Here is a 20,730-nt window from a genome sequence, read left to right on the forward strand (position 1 = left end):
AAGAATACAGGATGCTTGGGGTTGGTGCACTGGGATGACCCAGAGGGATGGTACAGGGAGGGAGGTAGGAGGGGGTTTCAGGTTTGGGAACACGTGTACACCCATGGATTCATGTTGATGTACGGCCAAAAAAAAAAAAATACAATATTGTAAAGTAAAAAAAAAAAAGAAAGAAAGAACTGCCTTCTTAACCGTGCCGGGCAATTGAGCCCACATATCTATGTGTTAATCATGACCCCAGAAGATATGTTTTCAGTGGGTTTTGTCATGAAGGAACCTTCCTTCAAGCTGAGACAAGAAGTGGCTGCAGCTATAGCAAAAGAGCTTAAATTCCAGGTGATGTGGGGAGACAGCCTATGCTCTTTGGAGCTCTCAGTTAAAATGTCAGACCTCCAAGGTAAGAATTGAGACCACAGTGTCACTACTGAAAAGGGTCATTCAGTTTAAGAGGCTACCTAAGATGTTCTTAAAACTCAATTCTTTCCTTAGATTTGTTTTCATGTATCAGTTTTTTAAGTGAGGCAGAAATAATTTATTTTTCATGGACTAGAAAACACAACCTATTTCAATACCTAAACTTAAAATACTGTGCCACATGCTTTACACTGGGGTGAGACTGTCAACACTGAAAATCTGACCATGTCATCAGCAGGTCTATAATTTGCACTTGTTTTTTTTTGTTTTGTTTTGTTTTGTTTTTTACTTTTTAATAGATCTTCTACTCAAGTAAATTAAGATTTAGGTAACACCAAATTGAGTTTTCTATAGTGACAAAATGACTTTAAGGTCATGATTACAGACTAAATTGCTAGTGTAGTACTGAACTCATACTTTTTGCTCAAGGCCTAAATCGCTTCACATATTTACCTTTTGATGACACAGGAGTGAAGATGCTTTTTGGAATGACCACTCTGTCTTCTGAGTTTCTTGCCCAGTCAACCATCCCCTTCCGTCCTTTCATTGGGAAGTTGATGTCTGTTAGAACAGAGGCTGCAGGAAGCTTCTGAATGCTAGCCACTATTAAAAAAGAAGCAATGATGTCAACTAAAATCTTTCAGTGTTATCAAAATTGACCAAATTAAACCTTTCAGTATAGTCAAAAGAAAATTTCTAGTCCAAATTATGTTTATCAGAGCTCTAAAATATACATACTTATTCCTTCATATTAGATGATACTCATTAAGGCTGTGACTCTTTTTCTTATTAATTTGGTTTCTGTTGCTCTCAGTGGGGATCATACAATGATGGTCAGTGGTGCACAGTCAGAGCCCAAAACGTGCAGACATACTGGTTGTTTAGGATGGGCCTCCATTCTAATGGTTAGCAGCCCATGCCGTGTTTTTTGTTAAATATTTTGATTAACACACTTGACTCACAGACTGACATTTTCATTTAAATCTGTACTTTGTCTTCAAAACAAGTTTTCTGTGCTCACCTCTGAACATTGCTATTGGAACAATTATTGCACGGATTGGCTGGGGTTCCATGAACATGAAAAACAAGCATATTGCTCTGGGAGACAAAACTGTCAGAATTCAACCAACCAAGCACCAATGCCCAAACCACAGAGACAATATAATATGCAGAATTATTTAACAAGTAGAATAGCAATAACAAACAGTTCTTAAAATGCACACCCATAACTAAAGGTAATAAATGTAATAAATATGTGAAAAGAGAATTCTGTGTGTACTCAATGAATAATATATTTGGTAATGCTTTGGTTGGTTGGTGGTGGTGGTTTAGTTGCTAAGTTTGTCTGACTCTTGCAACCCTGCCAGGCTCCTCTGTCCATAGAATTCTCCAGGCAAGAATACTAGACTGGGTTGCCATTTCCTTCTCCAGGGGATCTTCCCAATCAAGGAATTGACCCAGGCCTCCTGTATGGTAGGCAGATTCTTTACCAACTGAGCTATGTCTTAATATATTTTTATTATATATATATATATACATCAATATATAACTATATGTAACAAAACCATGATAGTAAATACTCAAGCAGTTATTGATTGTACATATTTTCAATGATTACTTAATTTGTAACTTTTACTTAGGTCCATACTTGACTTACATTAAAGTTTCAGATGTCCTATGTATGATTGAAATGGAAAGATAGTGGGGAAACCCTAAAAGCTATCACAACAGAAAAGCTGTAGTAAGAAACCATTAGGCTCCTCATAAATGTATTTCATTTGAAAGAAACTTGTAATTTAAATAAGAAAGAATGAAAATTATGAATTTAACAATATTAGTTGTATAAATATATTACTTCACCACTGGCTTAGTTGCAAATTAAATTGGTTATGTATTACTATACTTTATGAAAGCTCTTTCAGACTATTATACACATCCATTATCAGAACAGAATGGAATTTCATTTGGCCTGTAATTTGACATAATAACATTAAAAAAGGATTTTGTAACTAAACGTTAAAGGAAAAGGGTGCTGGGTAACATAAATGGTAACATAAATTGTTTGGATAGCATCTCTAATTATTTTAGTCTCTTTAATAATTCAAACAACATAGTCTTTATGGTCTAGAAGTCAACTCAGTTTATCTGTCCTAAAGAGTCCAAAAACTCCAGTGCAGGTAGATGGACAGACCAGCACATTGGAGCATGCTCTTTCTTAAGGGTCCTCCAGGCTTCATTCAATATCCAAAGCTAAGTGCATCTACTTCCAAATTCCTTGATTCTAACTTTGGTTGTCTTGGTCTTGAGAGGACATTTATTTCACTTCGCTGGTCTAAAAACTGATGAAAAATAATAAAGCCTTTTCTGATTTCTGGTTTCTATTATAAAGGAAAACAAAAGATAAACAGTTGGATTCTGAGGTCTAATAATTCTTATGGCTTCTATATACATTGAAAAGAAAACAAAACAAAAAATAAATAATCAAGAAGAAATAGATGTCATATGGAAGAAGCTTATTCTGTATCAATTGTATATCACTTGATCCTGAACAAATGTGGATTCAATCCATTACTCAAATATATAAAAATGAGATAATTATACATGCACGCATCTCCCTTTATGAAGCGCATTCATTCTTCAGTTGGAGGTACATCGGGTGTTAAATGATAACCATATAGATTTGATTGACTTCTGAGTCTTGACTAAAGGAATACAAAATCAGAATCACTTATCAACTTCTGTAAGAAGTCCTTTAAATTGTGCAGTATTGCGCATAGGAAGTGTATAAAAACAAACATGTATTCATTAATTTTCTAGAAATGTAGTTCATAAAGTAAGATGGCATTTTAGATAAATATATTATAAAAAGAGATATGACTTCATAGACTGACAAGAATCAAATACAGCCTTCAATTACCAGTATACAAGTTCTTTAAAATATGCAGTATTTAAATGTGCACATTTTTACCTTAAACCTACGTATGAAGATGCTTAAGGTGACACTGTTGTTCTTTATGATGGTGCCGTGATTAACAAGAAAGCCTATTTCCATACAACAAAAATGATTTAAAGACCACTTTTATTTTTCCTTTCTTTCAGTCCCTGTAACAGACACTTGGACCAACCCAGTCCTCAATTCCTTCCCTTTTTCACTCAGTTTCTCTAAAACCTTCATGTAAAATTTAAATGCAATCAGTCTTTAGGGAACCAGGGAACTCAAAAGAGGTAAGATTAAAAACAAACACCTTATATATATATCCAGAGAAAACCATAGTTTGAAAAGATACATGCACCCCAATGTTCATAGCAGCACTATTCACAACAGTCAAGACACAGAAACATCTTATATGCCCATGGATAAAGAAAACGTGGTACATTTGTGCAATGCAATATTACTCAGCTATAAAAAGAATAAAATAATGCCATTGCAGCAACATGGATGGACCTAAAGATCATCATACTAAGTCAGACAAAGACAAATACTGTATGATATCACTTAAATGTGGAATCTAAAAAATAACACAAATTAACTTATTTTTACAAACCAGAAATAGATTCACAGGCATGGAAAACAAACTGACAGTTATCAAAGGGGAGACAGGTGGGGGCAGGATAATCTAGGCAGCTGGGATTAACAGGCCTAAAATACTAATAGATCCTCAACAAGGACCTACTGTATAGCACAGGGAGCTATATTCAATATTTTATAATAACTGATATGGAAAAGAATCTGAAAAAGATATAGATATATATATGTATATATTAATATATATTTGACTCACAGTGTTGTATACCTGAAACTAACATGCCATTGTAAATCAACTATAGTCAATGATGTCTTAAGACATGTCTAGGGTATATACGTGTCTAGTGCTGCCAAAGAGCATCAGTGCAGAGCATGAGAGCACAACCTGCATGCTTTGCTTCCATAAGTTGCTGCACAAAATCCCGTCGTGAGGATTCAAATAATATAGTGTCTTTCCTCAAAAACTGAGAATATGTGTTTCTTACAGAAGATTTAAGTGGTTAGAAAAAAATCTCAAAGGACACAATGTCCTTGAACACACAGGTGAGTCTTGAATGCTCGAAGAATTACCCCAAATTCCCTGTGTTGTGTCATTACAATACCAGACCTTATTTCTCATGCAATAAAAATAGGTGACACATCTTGGATAAGCCTTGGAGCAAACCTGGCTGCCTTTCATTTTGCATGTTCACTGCTTTCATTCTGCATTTGGAATACAGCATGAAACCCTCTGGGAGCACCATGTCTGTTACTGGCCAAGCTCCCAGGGGATTCGGGTTTGGTATAGATTTTTGCCCATCAGAAAGCATAAGGGAGAGAGAGGGTGGGATGATTTGGGAGAATGGTATTGAAACATGTATAATATCCTACAAGAAACGAATTGCCAGTCTAGGTTCAATGCAGGATATAGGATGCTTGGGGCTGGTGCACTGGGATGACCCAGAGAGATGGGGAGGGAGGTGGGAGGGGGGTTCAGGATGGGAACATGTGTACACCCATGGCGGATTCATGTTGATGTATGACAAAATCAATACAATATTGTAAAGTAAATAATAATAATAATAAAATAAAATCAAATCTGAAAAAAAGAGAAAGAATAAGGGCATTTTTAAAAGGATCTAAAAGCACATGAGTCATTCTTCTTTTGTTTGTTTTTTGTAACCACTGAGCTCTCCTTTGGTTCATCAAAGTAGATAGGGTGCCTCTAACTTGTTCCTGAGAAAAATCATGACGTTTTAGCCCTGTGTCCTATTTACTGAGGTCCTGGACAATGGGGATTCTGTCTGATTCATCTTTGTAATGTGTACGGTCCACTACAAGTTGAATCAGCTGCATTATGAATAAGAAAAAAAAAAGAATAAATTAGGAGCTTGGGCTTAACATATACACACTACTACTTTAAAACAGGCATCTTCCTAGATGGCTCAATGGTAAAGAATCTGCCTGCCAATACAGAAGACACAGGAGACATAAGTTTGATCCCTGGGTGGGGAGGATCCCCAGGAGGAGGAAATGGCAACCCACTCCAGTATTCTTGCCAGGAAAATACCATGGACAGAGGAGTCTGGTGGGCAATAGTTCATGGGATCACAAATACATATATATAAACCAGATAAACAGCAGAGACCTATAAGAAGAAAGAATCTGAAAAATTATATACATATACATATATATACATACACACACACACACACCCATATATATGAAATACTTGGTTGTATACCTGACACTAATACAACATTGTAAATCAACTATACTTCAACTGAAAAAATACACAATGAGAAAAAATAAGGCACCTGGAAAGAAAATGCTAGGGACTGAAGTGTACAGATACATGCTGCAGGAATGAACAGAAATGGGCAAATGAGAGCCAGTGGAGGAAAGGGACAGTTTACTAGAGTCAGATAAGCGTAGACTCTGGATCTGGGCCTGGATTCAATTTCTGGACATTTTAGAAATGAGCTGCATAAGTTGCTTGTATATTTTTGAGATTAGTTGTTTGTCAGTTGCTTCATTTGCTATTATTTTCTCCCATTCAGAAGGCTGTCTTTTCACCTTGCTTATATTTTCCTTTGTTGTGCAGAAGCTTTTAATTTTAATTAGATCCCACTTGTTTATTTTTGCTTTTATTTCCAGAATTCTGGGAGGTGGATCATAGAGGATCCTGCTGTGATTTATGTCAGAGAGTGTTTTGCCTATGTTCTCCTCTAGGAGTTTTATAGTTTCTGATCTTACATTTAGATCTTTAATCCATTTTGAGTTTATTTTTGTGTGCGGTGTTAGAAAGTGATCTAGTTTCATTCTTTTACAAGTGGTTGACCAGTTTTCCCAGCACCACTTGTTAAAGAGATTGTCTTTACTCCATTGTATATTCTTGCCTCCTTTGTCAAAGATAAGGTGTCCATATGTGTGTGGATTTAACTCTGGGCTTTCTATTTTGTTCCATTGATCTATATGTCTGTCTTTGTGCCAGTACCATACTGTCTTGATGACTGTGGCTTTGTAGTAGAGCCTGAAGTCAGGCAAGTTGATTCCTCCAGTTCCATTCTTCTTTCTCAAGATTGCTTTGGCTATTCGAGGTTTTTTGTATGTCCATACAAATCTTGAAATTATTTGTTCTAGTTCTGTGAAAAATGTGGCTGGTAGCTTGATAGGGATTGCATTGAATTTGTAAATTGCTTTGGGTAGTATACTCATTTTCACTATATTGATTCTTCCGATCCATGAACATGGTATATTTCTCCATCTATTAGTGTCCTCTTTGATTTCTTTCATCAGTGTTTTTTAGTTTTCTATATATAGGTCTTTAGTTTCTTTAGGTAGATATATTCCTAAGTATTTTATTCTTTTCATTGCAATGGTGAATGGAATTGTTTCCTTAATTTCTTTTTCTACTTTCTCATTATTCGTGTATAGGAATGCAAGGGATTTCTGTATGTTGATTTTATATCCTGCAACTTTACTATATTCATTGATTAGCTCTAGTAATTTTCTGGTGGAGTCTTTAGGGTTTTCCATGTAGAGGATCATGTCATCTGCAAACAGTGAGAGACTTTTGGACTCAGAGGGAGAGGGAGAGGGTGGGATGATTTGGGAGAATGACATTCTAACATGTATACTATCATGTAAGAATTGAATTGCCAGTCTATGTCTGACGCAGGATGCAGCATGCTTGGGGCTGGTGCATGGGGATGACCCAGAGAGATGTTATGGGGAGGGAGGGGGGAGGGGGGTTCATGTTTGGGAACGCATGTAAGAATTAAAGATTTCAAAATTTAAAAAATAAAAAAAAAAGAAAGAAAACAAAACAAAAATAAAAAAAAAATTCTGGACATTTTAGGCTAACTGTGATGTCCTGGACTTTCAGGGCCAGTCCCAGTTCATTTCTGTTATTTTATACGATTATGATTAACACCACCCATCACTCTCAAAAGTCTCATTTTAGAGGATAAATTTCAAGTTCATTTTACATGCTGTGTGACCCGGGGCAAATTGTCTAACCTCTCTGTGCCTCCATTTCCTCTTCTGTACCATGGGGATAATAATATTATCTATCTCACTGGAATGTTGGAGGATGAAATAAATAACTACATGTCAAGCAGCAAGAGCTGGGTGCCGAATCAGTACTTTAAGCATGAGTGGTCCTATGGAACTGTTGGCTATTCTAGTAGGTTTCCTCATAATTACTTCCAGGCAAACTAGGGAACTACCTCATCGTACATCCATAGTATGATAAAGCATTTGAATTTTGCATTAAACATTCCTTTTTGGTTGTCCTTCAGTGACCTTAGGCGTGAAATTACATAGTCAAAACTTAATGTTGAATATATTCAGACCAAAGGCAGGAATTGCACTTAAAATAAATACAGGTCATTCTTCAGTACTTTAATGCATCAACTTTAATGTACCACCTCGGGCGTGACTAACAGTTCCCTTTAAATTTCTCCTTCCCCTTCCTTCCCTCCTCCATTCATCCCTTTCTTTATCCCTTCCTTCATTCCTTTATTCTAGTAGCTTCTGACAGAGGCAAGGCACTGCCTTCTCTGGTTATTTGGTTACACAAGGTCAGTCAAGTTAAAAATCTATCTCCTCCATTGAGAAGGGAAACTACTGTATTGCGGATGACAAATTCAGTATTTCTGTTGCAGTCATGGCCTGCACCAAGAACTTCAAAAGCACTACTTTTAGGCAGTGACCTAAGTGCTGAACGCAATGACTCATGTCCTGTAATGAACAGAGGAAACTCCCCAGGGAAGGCATGTCATAATCATAAACACAAGTGGAGGGGCATACAGAAGCTCTTTATGGGATGCCCTAAAAGCTGTCTTTCCCACTACCTCCTACTATTGATGCTTCTAATATATTTAAAATTCACACTATATTTCATGTTGATTCAGAGGGAACAACTCACAAACTGGATCCTGACTCACTAGTATTAGAAAATTGGCCGGTTATCCAAATGAAAGTGCTTGTGGAAAACATCACTCAACATTACTGGATGGTCACCTGCACAGTTTCAAAGTCCCGCACATAACACTTGGGAGGGAGGGAATGGTGCATTGCATAAGTGTGTTAGAAAGCAACTCAACCATAATGGAAAAAATATGAAAGGAAAATGTAAAAATATATATATATATGTATAACTAGATCACCTTTTATATGGCAGAAATTAACACAAGACTGAAAATCAATGGTACTTCAATAAAATAAATTAAGAAAAAAGAACATGACTCAGTTTTGCTCAGGAGCCCATAGCAAGCACATGGGAGCTGAGCAGAGCCTACATGTAGTGTGACCTCTGCGGCACTTAGCAGGTTAAGAAGCCATTGCTTTTATACTTCTATGGCAATGCTGAGTGGCTTGTAAAATACTGAGGGTATTTGGGAGATAAGGGAAGTACAGCTGACTTTTATTGCATGCTTGCCATGGTCTTGGCACTTGCCACTGTTCCTTAAATGATTCAGCATGTATTAATATTTATTATGTAGTTCCTCTATGTTAGGCCCCATTCCTAGTACAGCACTTGGCTCAGATGCCTTAAACATGATACACCATTTAATATTTAAAACAACCCTAAGAGGTCCTGGTTTTATCAGTATCCTTATTGTTATTATCTGTGCTTTCAGTTTAAATGAGGAAGAGGGCTCTAAGTGGTCACATTGTGATTCAAATCTCAGTTTGCCTGCTCAGAAGCACAGGATTTTGCACTGTGTGGTGCAGTTTGTACCTAACGCATAACAGCAAATTTACTTTGCCTTACTCTAATATTTTTGTGCTAAATATAAAAGACAGATATAATGATTCAACTAGAGGAAATAAAACTATCTTATTTGCCCAACAGAAGATCAAAACTAGATATCACTGAAGAACCGTGGTTAGCAAAAGGGGATGCAGATACTATACCTACACATAGCTTAATTCATCCATCATAATCTTCATGTTCTAATATCTTTATGAACAATCACATTTCAGGTTTCTTCAACAGTGTTTATAGGAAACAGACATTCAAATGGACAGATTTTTTGGTTTCCCGTTTCCCCATCCAACTTCCCTCATTTATGCTGTCTCCTTCCTAAAGGGACTGGAGTGTTAAGGGTCTTGGGGAAAGAACAGGCAATCCTGGAATAGACTGCAGCCTCCGTTTCCTGGGAAACAGAGCTGGTGGGTGGGGCGTCTGCAAGGAGAGAGTGCTGAGCTCTGAGAGCATCGATCAGTTCAGCCTCTATCATCCCTGCTACAGGGTGTAACAACCCTACAACCCAGAGAGGCACACAGAGATTTAGATGAGAAACATCTTTCCTATTAGGGAGTTCACTAATTTGTTTGAAGAGAGAATGCAGGACCCTCTGATATTTAGAAATAGACAAACTCAACAGGCAGCTGAGAAAGTGGCAAGTCAAAGATCGTATGCAACCTGCTACTTTCTAATGACCTGCTGTATATATATCGAAACTTTAATTAACTGTTTTGTATATTCCTTTCTGGCATTAAAATCGAAAATCTTTTAAATTAATTGTGGATTACCAGCTTCAGATTCTATTTTTTTAATCCATTAGCCATTTCAAAGCCTGAGAGTCTCTGCACTGCAGGGTTTTTTTTCTGATTTCTGCTCTTGAACTTCTGGTCGGACTTCAGTGATCTCTGCAGAAGATTCCCTCAGCTTCCTCTCAGATACTACTCAGATACTACTCCTTAGCATGTATTCCTGCTGATACACATGGTCACCCCTAGCTAGACCAACACATCACTTTGTTCAAGCTGAACTCTCTTAACCAGGGGCTGGCAGGCTGGATCTGACCTTGCAGCTATTTGTGTATGATCTGTGAGCTAAAAATGGTTTTCAGAGATTTAAGTAGTTGAAATAATCAAAAGAAGAATCGTATTTCTTGGCACATGAAAATTAAATAAAATTCAAATCTCAGTGTTCACAAATTAAGCTTTATTGGGATATAGCCACATCATTCATCCACATGAAGCCTAAGGCTGCTCTCAGGCATCAGTAATAGACTTGGACAGTTATAACAGAGATTGTACTGTCCACGAAACCTGAAATATTTAGTACCTGGCCCTTTACAGAGAAGGTTTGCCTACCCCCTGTTGCAGACAAATGTTGGAGAAGCTATTATTAAATATTATAATCTTTCTTAAAAGAGAAATACATTGTAAAAGCATCTTAATTTCTATACTTTTTCTGTTAACTACTGCATGTTCTGACTGCTGTTTTCTTTCTATGCTTTGCAAAATTTAATGAGGGAAATTTTAAGCTGATTATACCAGTTTTATTTCAGTTTTTAAAAAGGGTATGTTTTGTGTACTTTTATAAAGAGGCACTTATAAATGGTGATCTTCTCTACACAAGTAGTTCATGATTTCATTTCTAACATAAATAGAAATAAAATATGATATGCAGAGCATTTTTGCATGCATATCTGAATTTTAAAGCCAAATCGATAAATAAAATGCTTTAGAAAATAAATTTTCCCTCTTCTCCGAACCTGTGAAATGAAGAGCAGTATTCTTGCAGAGGAAGGACCTTTAGATAATAATAAACCAAGAGCAGAGAAATAGGCGTGCTGGTGTATGCAGCATTGTGTGTGTATGCCTGTGTGTGACGTATTGTTTTGAGATCTATGGGTATTTAAACCTTACTAGAGGAGTAAGAATCAGGCACCCATACAGGCACGAAATAGCAACTGAAGTCTAGAATCCCAGGGCTTCCCAAGATAGTGAATCATCCATCCCCAGAACAGTAACAGCATTGCCAAGTGCCAAGACTTGACAAGTGAATGATCATTGTGGACTGGAGTTCTCTCTGGAAATTCATTCCTCTAGCAGACTTCTGTTGAGCCCTGAAAGTATTCCAGGAACTGTCCCACCACTGAGGAGCTCGCAAGTGAGAAAGAGATGCCCAGTCTTTGCCTGTAACGAGCTTTCAGTCTAGTGGGAAACACACATTTGGTAAGTGAAGAAACAATTTGGATGATTCGAGGTGTGACAGGTGGTATAAAAGAAAGAACCGATGAGGTGGCATGTGGTCAGTTTGCCAAAGATGGCCTCTTTGAAGAGGTAGAACGTGAGCTGAGAGCTGATGGATAAGCATAAGTGAGAGAAAGAAGAAAGACCCAGTGCAGACTCAAAGCCTGGAAGAGAGCCAAGATGTCCAGGAGCATCAGAACAGCAGTGTCTGGATATAAGGTGAGAAAACTACAATGACCTTGAAAAAGAGTAACATCTTTAATAGAGCACAAAGGTTTAAGTAGAGAAGTAATAAAAGAAAAGGTAGAAAATGAAATTTTGGACTAAGTGGCCTGAGATCTACAGCATGATCAAATTTAGAACTTGGAGGTATGAACTGGATGTCTTCTAGTAAGAAGTAATAGTTGATAATGCAAACATGGAAAAGTTCCCCCAAAGAGAGAGTACAATGAACAGATTTGTTCATTCAACAGATATTAACTGAATATCTATCACATGTCAAGCACAGTCTGGGCACCAGAAATACACCAGTGAACAAAACAATCTAAGCCCCTGCCCTCATGTGACCAGCATCATATCAGAGGAGAGATGGACAGGGAACAGACAAGAAAAACCAGACCAAACGTCAGTAACAGTAATTGATCTTCGGGAGAATGGTGAGCGGGTAAGGACCTTTCCTAAATACAGGAAGCTTTAGTGGTCAGGTGGCTTCTCTGCAGACATCAAGGAGATGGCAGAAAAGAGGTTTCAATTTGTATAGGAAAGATTCACTCTTAGAGGGTAAAGAGAAGCAAACAAGGAAAGATACCAAAAATAAATGGAGGGCAAAAAAAGAAAAAATAAATAAACGACAATAGTAAAGTAGCTGTGAATAATAATGACATGTGTGATAAGTGGCTTCAGTCGTGTCTGACTCTGTGCAACCCCATGGACTGTATGTAGCCTGTCAGGTTCCTCTGTCCATGGAATTCTCCAGGCAAGAATACTGGAATGTGTTGCCATGCCTTCCTCGAGGGATCTTCCCAACCCAGGGATCAAACCTGCATCTCTTATGTCTCCTGCATTGGTAGGCGGGTTCTTCAGAACTAGTGCTACCTGGGAGTTCAGTTCAGTTCAGTCGCTCAGTCGTGTCCAACTCTTTGCGACCCCATGAATCGCAGCACGCCAGGCCTCCCTGTCCACCACCAACTCCCAGAGTTCACTCAGACTCATGTCCATCGAGTCAGTGATGCCATCCAGCCATCTCATCCTTTGTCGTCCCCTTCTCCTCCTGCCCTCAATCCCTCCCAGCATCAGAGACTTTTCCAATGAGTCAACTCTTTGCATGAGGTGGCCAAAGTAATGGACTTTCAGCTTTAGCATCATTCCTTCCAAAGAAATCCCAGGGTTGATCTCCTTTAGAATGGACTGGTTGGATCTCCTTGCAGTCCAAGGGACTCTCAAGAGTCTTCTCCAACACCACAGTTCAAAAGCATCAATTCTTCGGCGCTCAGCCTTCTCCACAGTCCAACTATCACATCCATACATGACCACAGGAAAAACCATAGCCTTGACTAGACAGACCTTAGTCGGCAAAATAATGTCTGTGCTTTTGAATATACTATCTAGGTTGGTCATAGCTTTTCTTCCAAGGAGTAAGCGTCTTTTAATTTCATGGCTGCAATCACCATCTGCAGTGATTTTGGAGCCCCCAAAAATAAAGTCTGACACTGTTTCCACTGTTTCCCCATCTATTTCCCATGAAGTGATGGGACTGGATGCCATGATCTTCGTTTTCTGAATGTTGAGCTTTAAGCCGACTTTTTCACTCTCCTCTTTCACTTTCATCAAAAGGCTTTTTAGTTCCTCTTCACTTTCTGCCATAAGGGTGGTGTCATCTGCATATCTGAGGTTATTGATATTTCTCCCGACAATCTTGATTCCAGCTTGTGTTTCTCCAGTCCAGCGTTTCTCATGATGTACTCTGCACAGAAGTTAAATGAGCAGAGTGGCAATATACAGCCTTGACATACTCCTTTTCCTATTTGGAACCAGTCTGTTGTTCCATGTCCAGTTCTAACTGTTGCTTCCTGACCTGCATACAGATTTCTCAAGAGGCAGGTTAGGTGGTCTGGTATTCCCATCTCTTTCAGAATTTTCCACAGTTTATTGTGATCCACACAGTCAAAGGCTTTGGCATAGTCAAGAAAGCAGAAATCGATGTTTTTCTGGAACTCTCTTGCTTTTTCCATGATCCAGCAGATGTTGGCAATTTGATCTCTGGTTCCTGAGCCTTTTCTAAAACCAGCTTGAACATCAGGAAGTTCACAGTTCACGTATTGCTGAAGCCTGGCTTGGAAAATTTTGAGCATTATGTTACTAGCATGTGAGATGAGTGCAATTGTGCGGTAGTTGGAGCATTCTTTGGCATTGCCTTTCTTTGGGATTGGAATGAAAACTGACCTTTTCCAGTCCTGTGGCCACTGCTAAGTTTTCCAAATGTGCTGGCATATTGAGTGCAGCACTTTCACCGCATCATCTTTCAGGATTTGAAATAGCTCTACTGGAATTCCATCACCTCCACTAGCTTTGTAGTGATGCTTTCTAAGGCCCACTTGACTTCACATTCCAGGATGTCTGGCTCTAGATGAGTGATCATACCATCATGATTATCTGGGTCGTGAAGATCTTTTTTGTACAGTTCTTCTGTGTATTCTTGCCACCTCTTCTTAATATCTTCTGCTTCTGTTAGGTCCATACCATTTCTGTCCTTTATCGAGCCCATCTTTGCCTGAAATGTTCCCTTGGTATCTCTAATTTTCTTGAAGAGATCTCTAGTCTTTCCCATTCTGTTCTTTTCCTCTGTTTCTTTGCATTGATCACTGAGGAAGGCTTTCTTATCTCTTCTTGCTATTCTCTGGAACTCTGCATTCAGATGCTTGTATCTTTCCTTTTCTCCTTTGCTCTTCGGTACCTGGGAAGCCCTTAACAATGACAGACTGGCTTTATAAGGAGACAAAGCCTTTATAAAGATTATTGAAAAGGGCCACTGGTTTAGAAAAATGAGAACCATACTCTAAAATTAGGTTCCAGACATACTCTACTGCAGCACTAATCAGTTTTTTAGACAGGGCCAAACAAGTAAATATTTACAGCTTTGAGGGCCAGCTAACTTACGTTTCAACCACCCAACTCTTCTAGTAAATGTGGAAGGTGCCATAGACAATTCATAAATGAATGGTCACGCAAGAAAACATTGTATTTAACTGTAGAAGAAAAAATATCTGATGTGACCTACATAGTGGCTCTTTCATTTAGTAAACAGTGTTTTTTATCAAAAGTCCCGATTTTCTGCCACCAAGCACTTCTTCATCTTCACAGAAGGTGCTGCCAGGTACTTAGATATTCACATAAAAACCTAAGGATTGTTCCAGCTTTCCTTCATTCCCAAAACCATATATCAACACCTCCTCTCAATATTATCTCTAACAAGTGTCTTAAGCCACCTCTCTTCCTTCTGTCCCCATTCCAGATCCCTCTTGAAGCCTTCAGAATCTCACCTGTAAAACTCTCATTGTTTGCAGAACACATGATCCTCTAGATAGAAAAGCCTAAAGATACCACCAGAAAATTACTAGAGCTAATCAATGAATAAAGTAAAGTTGCAGGATATAAAATTAACATACAGAAATCCCTTGCATTCCTATAAACTAATCATGAGAAAATAGAAAAAGAAATTAAGGAAACTATCCCAATAACCATTGTGATGAAGAGAATAAAATACTAAGGAATAAATCTATCTAAAGAAACAAAAAACATATATATAGAAAACCATAAACACTGATGGAAGAAATCAAATATGACACAGATGGAGAAATATACCATGTTCATGGATAGGAAGAATCAATATAGAGAAAATGAGTATACTAACCAAAGCAATCTATAGATTCAACGCAATCCCTATGAAGCTACCAATGGTAATTTTTCACAGAACCAGAAAAAATAAATCCAAAATTTGTAGGGAAATTAAAAAAAAATCTTGAATAGTCAAGCAATATTGAGAAAGAAGAATGGAACTGGAGGAATCAATCTGCCTGACTTCAGACTATACTAAAGAGCTACAGTCATCAAGACAGTATGGTACTGGACCAAACCAGAAACATAGATCAATGGAACAAAATAGAAAGCCCAGAGATAAATCCATGCACATATGGACAACATATCTTTAACAAAGGAGGCAAAAATATACAATGGAGAAAAGACAATCTCTTTAACAAGTGGTGCTGGGAAAACTGGTCAACCACTTGTAAAAGAATAAAATTAGAACACCTTCTAACACCATGCACAAAAATAAACTCAAAATGGATTAAAGATCTAAATGTAGGACCAGAAACTATAAAACTCTTAGAGAAAAACAGAGGCAAAACATAAACTAACATAAATCACAGCAAGATCCTCTAAGACCCACCTCTCAGAGTAATGGAAATAAAATAAAAAATAAACAAACGGGACCTAATTGAACTTAAAAGCTTTTGCACAACAAAGGAAACTATAAGCAAGGTGAGAAGACAGCCTTCAAAATGGGAGAAAATAATAGCAAACAAAGCAACTGACAAAGAATTAATCTCAAAAATATACAAGCAGCTCGTGCAGCTCAATATTAGAAAAAAGAAAGACCCAATCAAAAAATGGGCCGAAGAACTAAACAGACATTTCTCCAAAGAAGACATATAGATGGCTAACAAACACATGAAATGATGCTCAACATCACTCATTATCAGACAAATGAAGATCAAAACCACAATGAGGTACCATCTCACACAGGTCAGAATGGCTCCTATTAAAAAGTCTACAAACAATAAATGCTGGAGAGGGTGCAGAGAAAAGGGAGCCCTCTTACACTGTTGGTGGAAATGCAAACTAGTACAGCTACTATGGAGAAAAGTGTGGCGATTCCTTCAAAAACTGGAAATAGAACTGCCATAGGACATAGCAATCCCACTGCTGGGCATACACACCGAGGAAACCAGAACTGAAAGAGACACAAGTACCCCAATGTTCATCGCAGCACTGTTTCTAATAGCCAGGACATGGAAGCAACCTAGATGTCCATCAGCAGATGAATGGATAAGAAAGCTGTGGTACATATACACAATGGAATACTACTCAGCTATTAAAAAAACGCATTTGAATCCGTTCTAATGGGGTGAATGAAACTGGAGCCTATTAAACAGAGTGAAGTAAGTCAGAAAGAAAAACACCAATACAGTATACAAACGCATATATATGGAAGTTAGAAAGATGGTAACGATAACCCTATGTGCGAGACAGCAAAAGAGACACAGATGTATAGAACAGTCTTTTGGACTCTGTGGGAGAAGGTGAGGGTGGGCTGATTTGAGAGAACAGCATTGAAACATGTGCATTATATGTGAAATAGATGATCAGTCCAAGTTTGATACATGAGGCAGGGCACTCAAAGCCAGTGCACTTGGACAATCAGGAGGGATGAGGTGGGGAGGAAGAGAGACGGGGTTCAGGATGGAGGACACATAAGCACCCGTGGCTGATTCTTGCCAGTGTATGGCAAAAGCCACTAAAATACTGTAATATTTTCCAAATAAAATAAATAAAATTTTTTAAAAAGAAAGAAAAATGTAAATCAGAGCATGTTGTCCTCATACTGGGAGTAATTCAATGGCTCACCAATGCTTTTAGAGTAAACCCACACCTACCCGATGGTCTTCTTGTAGCTGGCACCTGCCTGTTTGTGAGTCATGGCTAAAGCACCATCCACTCCTCCCCCCGGTTGGCTGCACACTGTTTTTCCTCTCCACCACAGGGCTCTTCCTCTCCACCTAGAAGATTCTTTCTCCTCTTATCCTTGAATCTCTGCTAAATTGTGCTTTCCTTAGCTCAGTCTACCTGAACAACCCCATCTAAAGAGGTTCAACTCCCCCATTTCCTATCTATCATATAACTTATTTATTTTTTAAGGCTCTATTAACAGGTAACCTGGAGAAGGAAACGGCAACCTACTCCAGTATTCTTGCCTGGAGAATTCCATGGACAGGGGAGCCTGGTGGGCTACGGTCCATGGGATTGCAAAGAGTTGGACACAACTGGGCACACAGCGCATTGACAAGTAAATATTATTCAGTTTTACATTGATTCATTTATTATTTGCCTCCCACAGTAGACTATAAGCTCCCAAAGGAAAGGAAGTGTCCATTTTACTGCTGTGTACCAGGATCCTAACATCTAGTAGCTTCTAAGCTACTAGATGTTTTTATGTTTTTAATGAATGAGGTGTTCCAAAGGCTCAGTAGTATGCACTGGAGTTTAATGTGATATCTTTGGGCTGTGAAGACAAATACACTTGGTTTTCCAATTACTTTGTGATCTTTGGCAAGTCATTTAATTGCTCTTGCTTTTGACCATCTGTAAAAAATCAATAACATTTCATGAGGATTAAGCCAAAGAGAGTTACCATTTTGCAACCTTTTGGCTAAGATCAAGTGAAGCCAAAGACAGCTCATTTTTTATACACAGTATGACATGACATATGCCAATTTCCTTCTGTCCTTCACCTCAACCATTCTGTACCTTGTGTAAAATACTGTGGAAGATCCAAAATTTTAAAAGAAAATAACTCTTATATAGTTAGAAAGAAACTACAATAAATGCTGGAGAGGCTGTGAAGAAAAGGGAACCCTCCTACACTGTTGATGGGAATATACATATTTACAATGTGTGGATATATATATATATATATATATATATATATATATATAAAACATATGTATGTTATATATATGTATAACTGAATCACTTTGATGTACATTTGAAACTAATATAACATTGTACACCAACTATACTCTGTTAAAGTTATTTTTTTTTAATGAATACGTAAGTTCTATATTTGTGAACATCATTTCTTTCTCTTCAAGCTCCAAAAAAACTCTTTTGTTTTTGGATTGTGAAATCAAAAACCCAAAAATAATCCCTAAACAACAATGTACTTTTACTCATTTGCATGCATGCACAAATAAAAATGTACACTCTGAGAATGAATGCTTTATTTACTACAATAATCTATGTTATTAAAAACAGCATATAAACCAATTACTTCACCTATGCAGTCTAAATTATACTGCTCAATATTATACTTACTTTGCAATTAATAGATATTTTAGAAGTAAATATTACATACTTTAATATACTATGATATTTTTGAAATATTAAGGAGTATTAGAATAAGTTTTAAAGATGATTATCCTCTTTAATAAATACTAATATATTTTAGGGAATGTGAAAGAAAAAAATGAAGGAGTTAGGAAAAGTTAAAAGAAAATTAATCAGGCAATGAGTCTGGGGAAAGTAAACAGAAATTGTCTGGAAAAAAAGGAGGTAGAGATTAATGTTCTCAAATAATGAAGACCAGATGCTTCAAAAGGAGGAAGGTTCATAATTCTAAAAATAATAAAGTAGCTCAAATGGATACCAAAGTTGGATTTCATTAAAATGTTTTATAGTGGCAAAGAAAATGTTTCAGTATCTTCATCTTAACTATATCTCCTTTTTAATAATTTCTATGTATCAAGCTTTATTTCATTTCAGAACATATATTTGGATATATAAGCTATTGTCCAATATAAATCATTCCTTTGTGAATTGTTAAGTCCCTTTTATAACATCCTACTTTGTGGTTATCAGCTACAATTTGAACAAAATATTGTTCAGCATAGAAAGTTATGTGGTTTTCAAAGCCTATTGCTATTGGGTTTTCAATTCAGTATAACTTTTCTTTAAAAGTATCTTTAGTCTTTATATAACTTTAAAGGAAAAGAAATACTAATTTTCCCCTAAGCCCAGAATATCTTAGAACATATACACACAAGCACATTCCTTCACATCTGCTCTCTCATATTCATAAGCCACAGACAAAAACAGAAGATAAAATCAAAGGGAACACATTAAACTAGCCACATATCATTACTTACCTTTCTAAAGTTAAAGTTCTTCCCATGAAAAATTTAAGTGAATAAGTAATGCAAAAAAGTAGTTTTTGACTATTCAAAGACATCATTTAAGAATAAATGAGAACTAATTCACTTATGAATGCAGGAGGTTTTAACACTACAGAATTATTTAATGCATCTACAGAGATGGTTTATATAATTTTGCAAACAACAGGTGACGTATTACATGTTAAGGGACAGAAATTATAAAATTAAAGCTGAAGAGATTTGCCTCTAGAAATCATTTAGAAGAGCTAGGATTTGACTAATGAAAAATAAATACATGGAAGACAGGAGCTTCTTAAGATAGCGAAGTGCAAGTACCACTGAAATGTTTGTGGACCATTAGTGGCATTCTACTACAGAAGAGAGCCATAGAACAAACACACTTCCAAACAGACAGACATGACACCAGTGACTTTCCAGATTTAGTTATTGCATAAACCTGTAAATACAGGAATTGGTTGCCTTGTGAAGTAAACAGCATGTGTACTCTTGAGATTAAAAACAACTACAACCATTCATCTCTCAGTGGACATTTAGGTTGTTTTCATGTCCTGGCTATTGGAAGTAGTATGCAATGAACATCAGGGTTTGCACGTGCTTAAGAACTGTCGTTTTCTGAGGGTATATGCCCAAGCAGTGAGATTGCTGGGTCATATGGTAGCTTTAGTTTTTAAAAGAACTAACACAACATTGTAAAGCAATTATATTCCAAAAAGTGTTCATAAAACAAACAAAACAAAAATCAAAAACTTAGAGTCTTAAAGAGTAGGTAGGTTGTAGAGCATTTATCCTTCAATTAAAAATAAATTTTTTAAAAAAAAGAGAGTAGGTAGGAACTTTAGAAGCTCCCTAAAGGAGCAGACTGTGCCTAAGGGAATGGAGTGACCGAACCAAAGTCCCACATTTCATCAGTATCAGAGCCCACACCCTGCTCTATCTTGTCCACTCCCACTTACTAAGGGCCTAAGGGTCTATTACACGCCAGATGATGTGTATATATGTGTGTGTACATATATATATATGTATATATATAGATGTGTGTGTACCTGTGTACAGATATATATATTCATCTATATATCTTTAATTTTTACTGTAACTCTTCAGGAAAGAGACCATTACTTCTACTGTTGAAAGGAGCACCCTGAGGGGTTTGGAGATGAAGCGACACAGAAAAATTCAGCTAATTGTGACACAGCCAAGATTTGCAGCCGGTCAGGCTCCAAAGCCAGCAAGTCTTTCTAGGTACAAAACAGCATCCCAGCATTCACTGAAATAAAGAGCATCAGTCTTTAATTTGGGTCAGAGTTC

General features: G+C 37.3%; 1 protein-coding gene across 1 annotated transcript in view; it reads right to left on the minus strand.

The window, feature by feature from the left end:
- Positions 1–20,730, minus strand: part of ADGRB3 (adhesion G protein-coupled receptor B3) — an 898,087-nt gene that overhangs the window by 413,499 nt on the left and 463,858 nt on the right. The window contains exon 14 of the mRNA XM_069599501.1: positions 868–1,017. Within this exon, the coding sequence (XP_069455602.1) occupies positions 868–1,017 (150 nt within the window). The remainder of the gene's footprint in view (positions 1–867; positions 1,018–20,730) is intronic.

The sequence above is a fragment of the Ovis canadensis genome, chromosome 9, assembly GCF_042477335.2.
Source record: "Ovis canadensis isolate MfBH-ARS-UI-01 breed Bighorn chromosome 9, ARS-UI_OviCan_v2, whole genome shotgun sequence".
NCBI classification, from domain to species: Eukaryota; Metazoa; Chordata; class Mammalia; order Artiodactyla; family Bovidae; genus Ovis; species Ovis canadensis.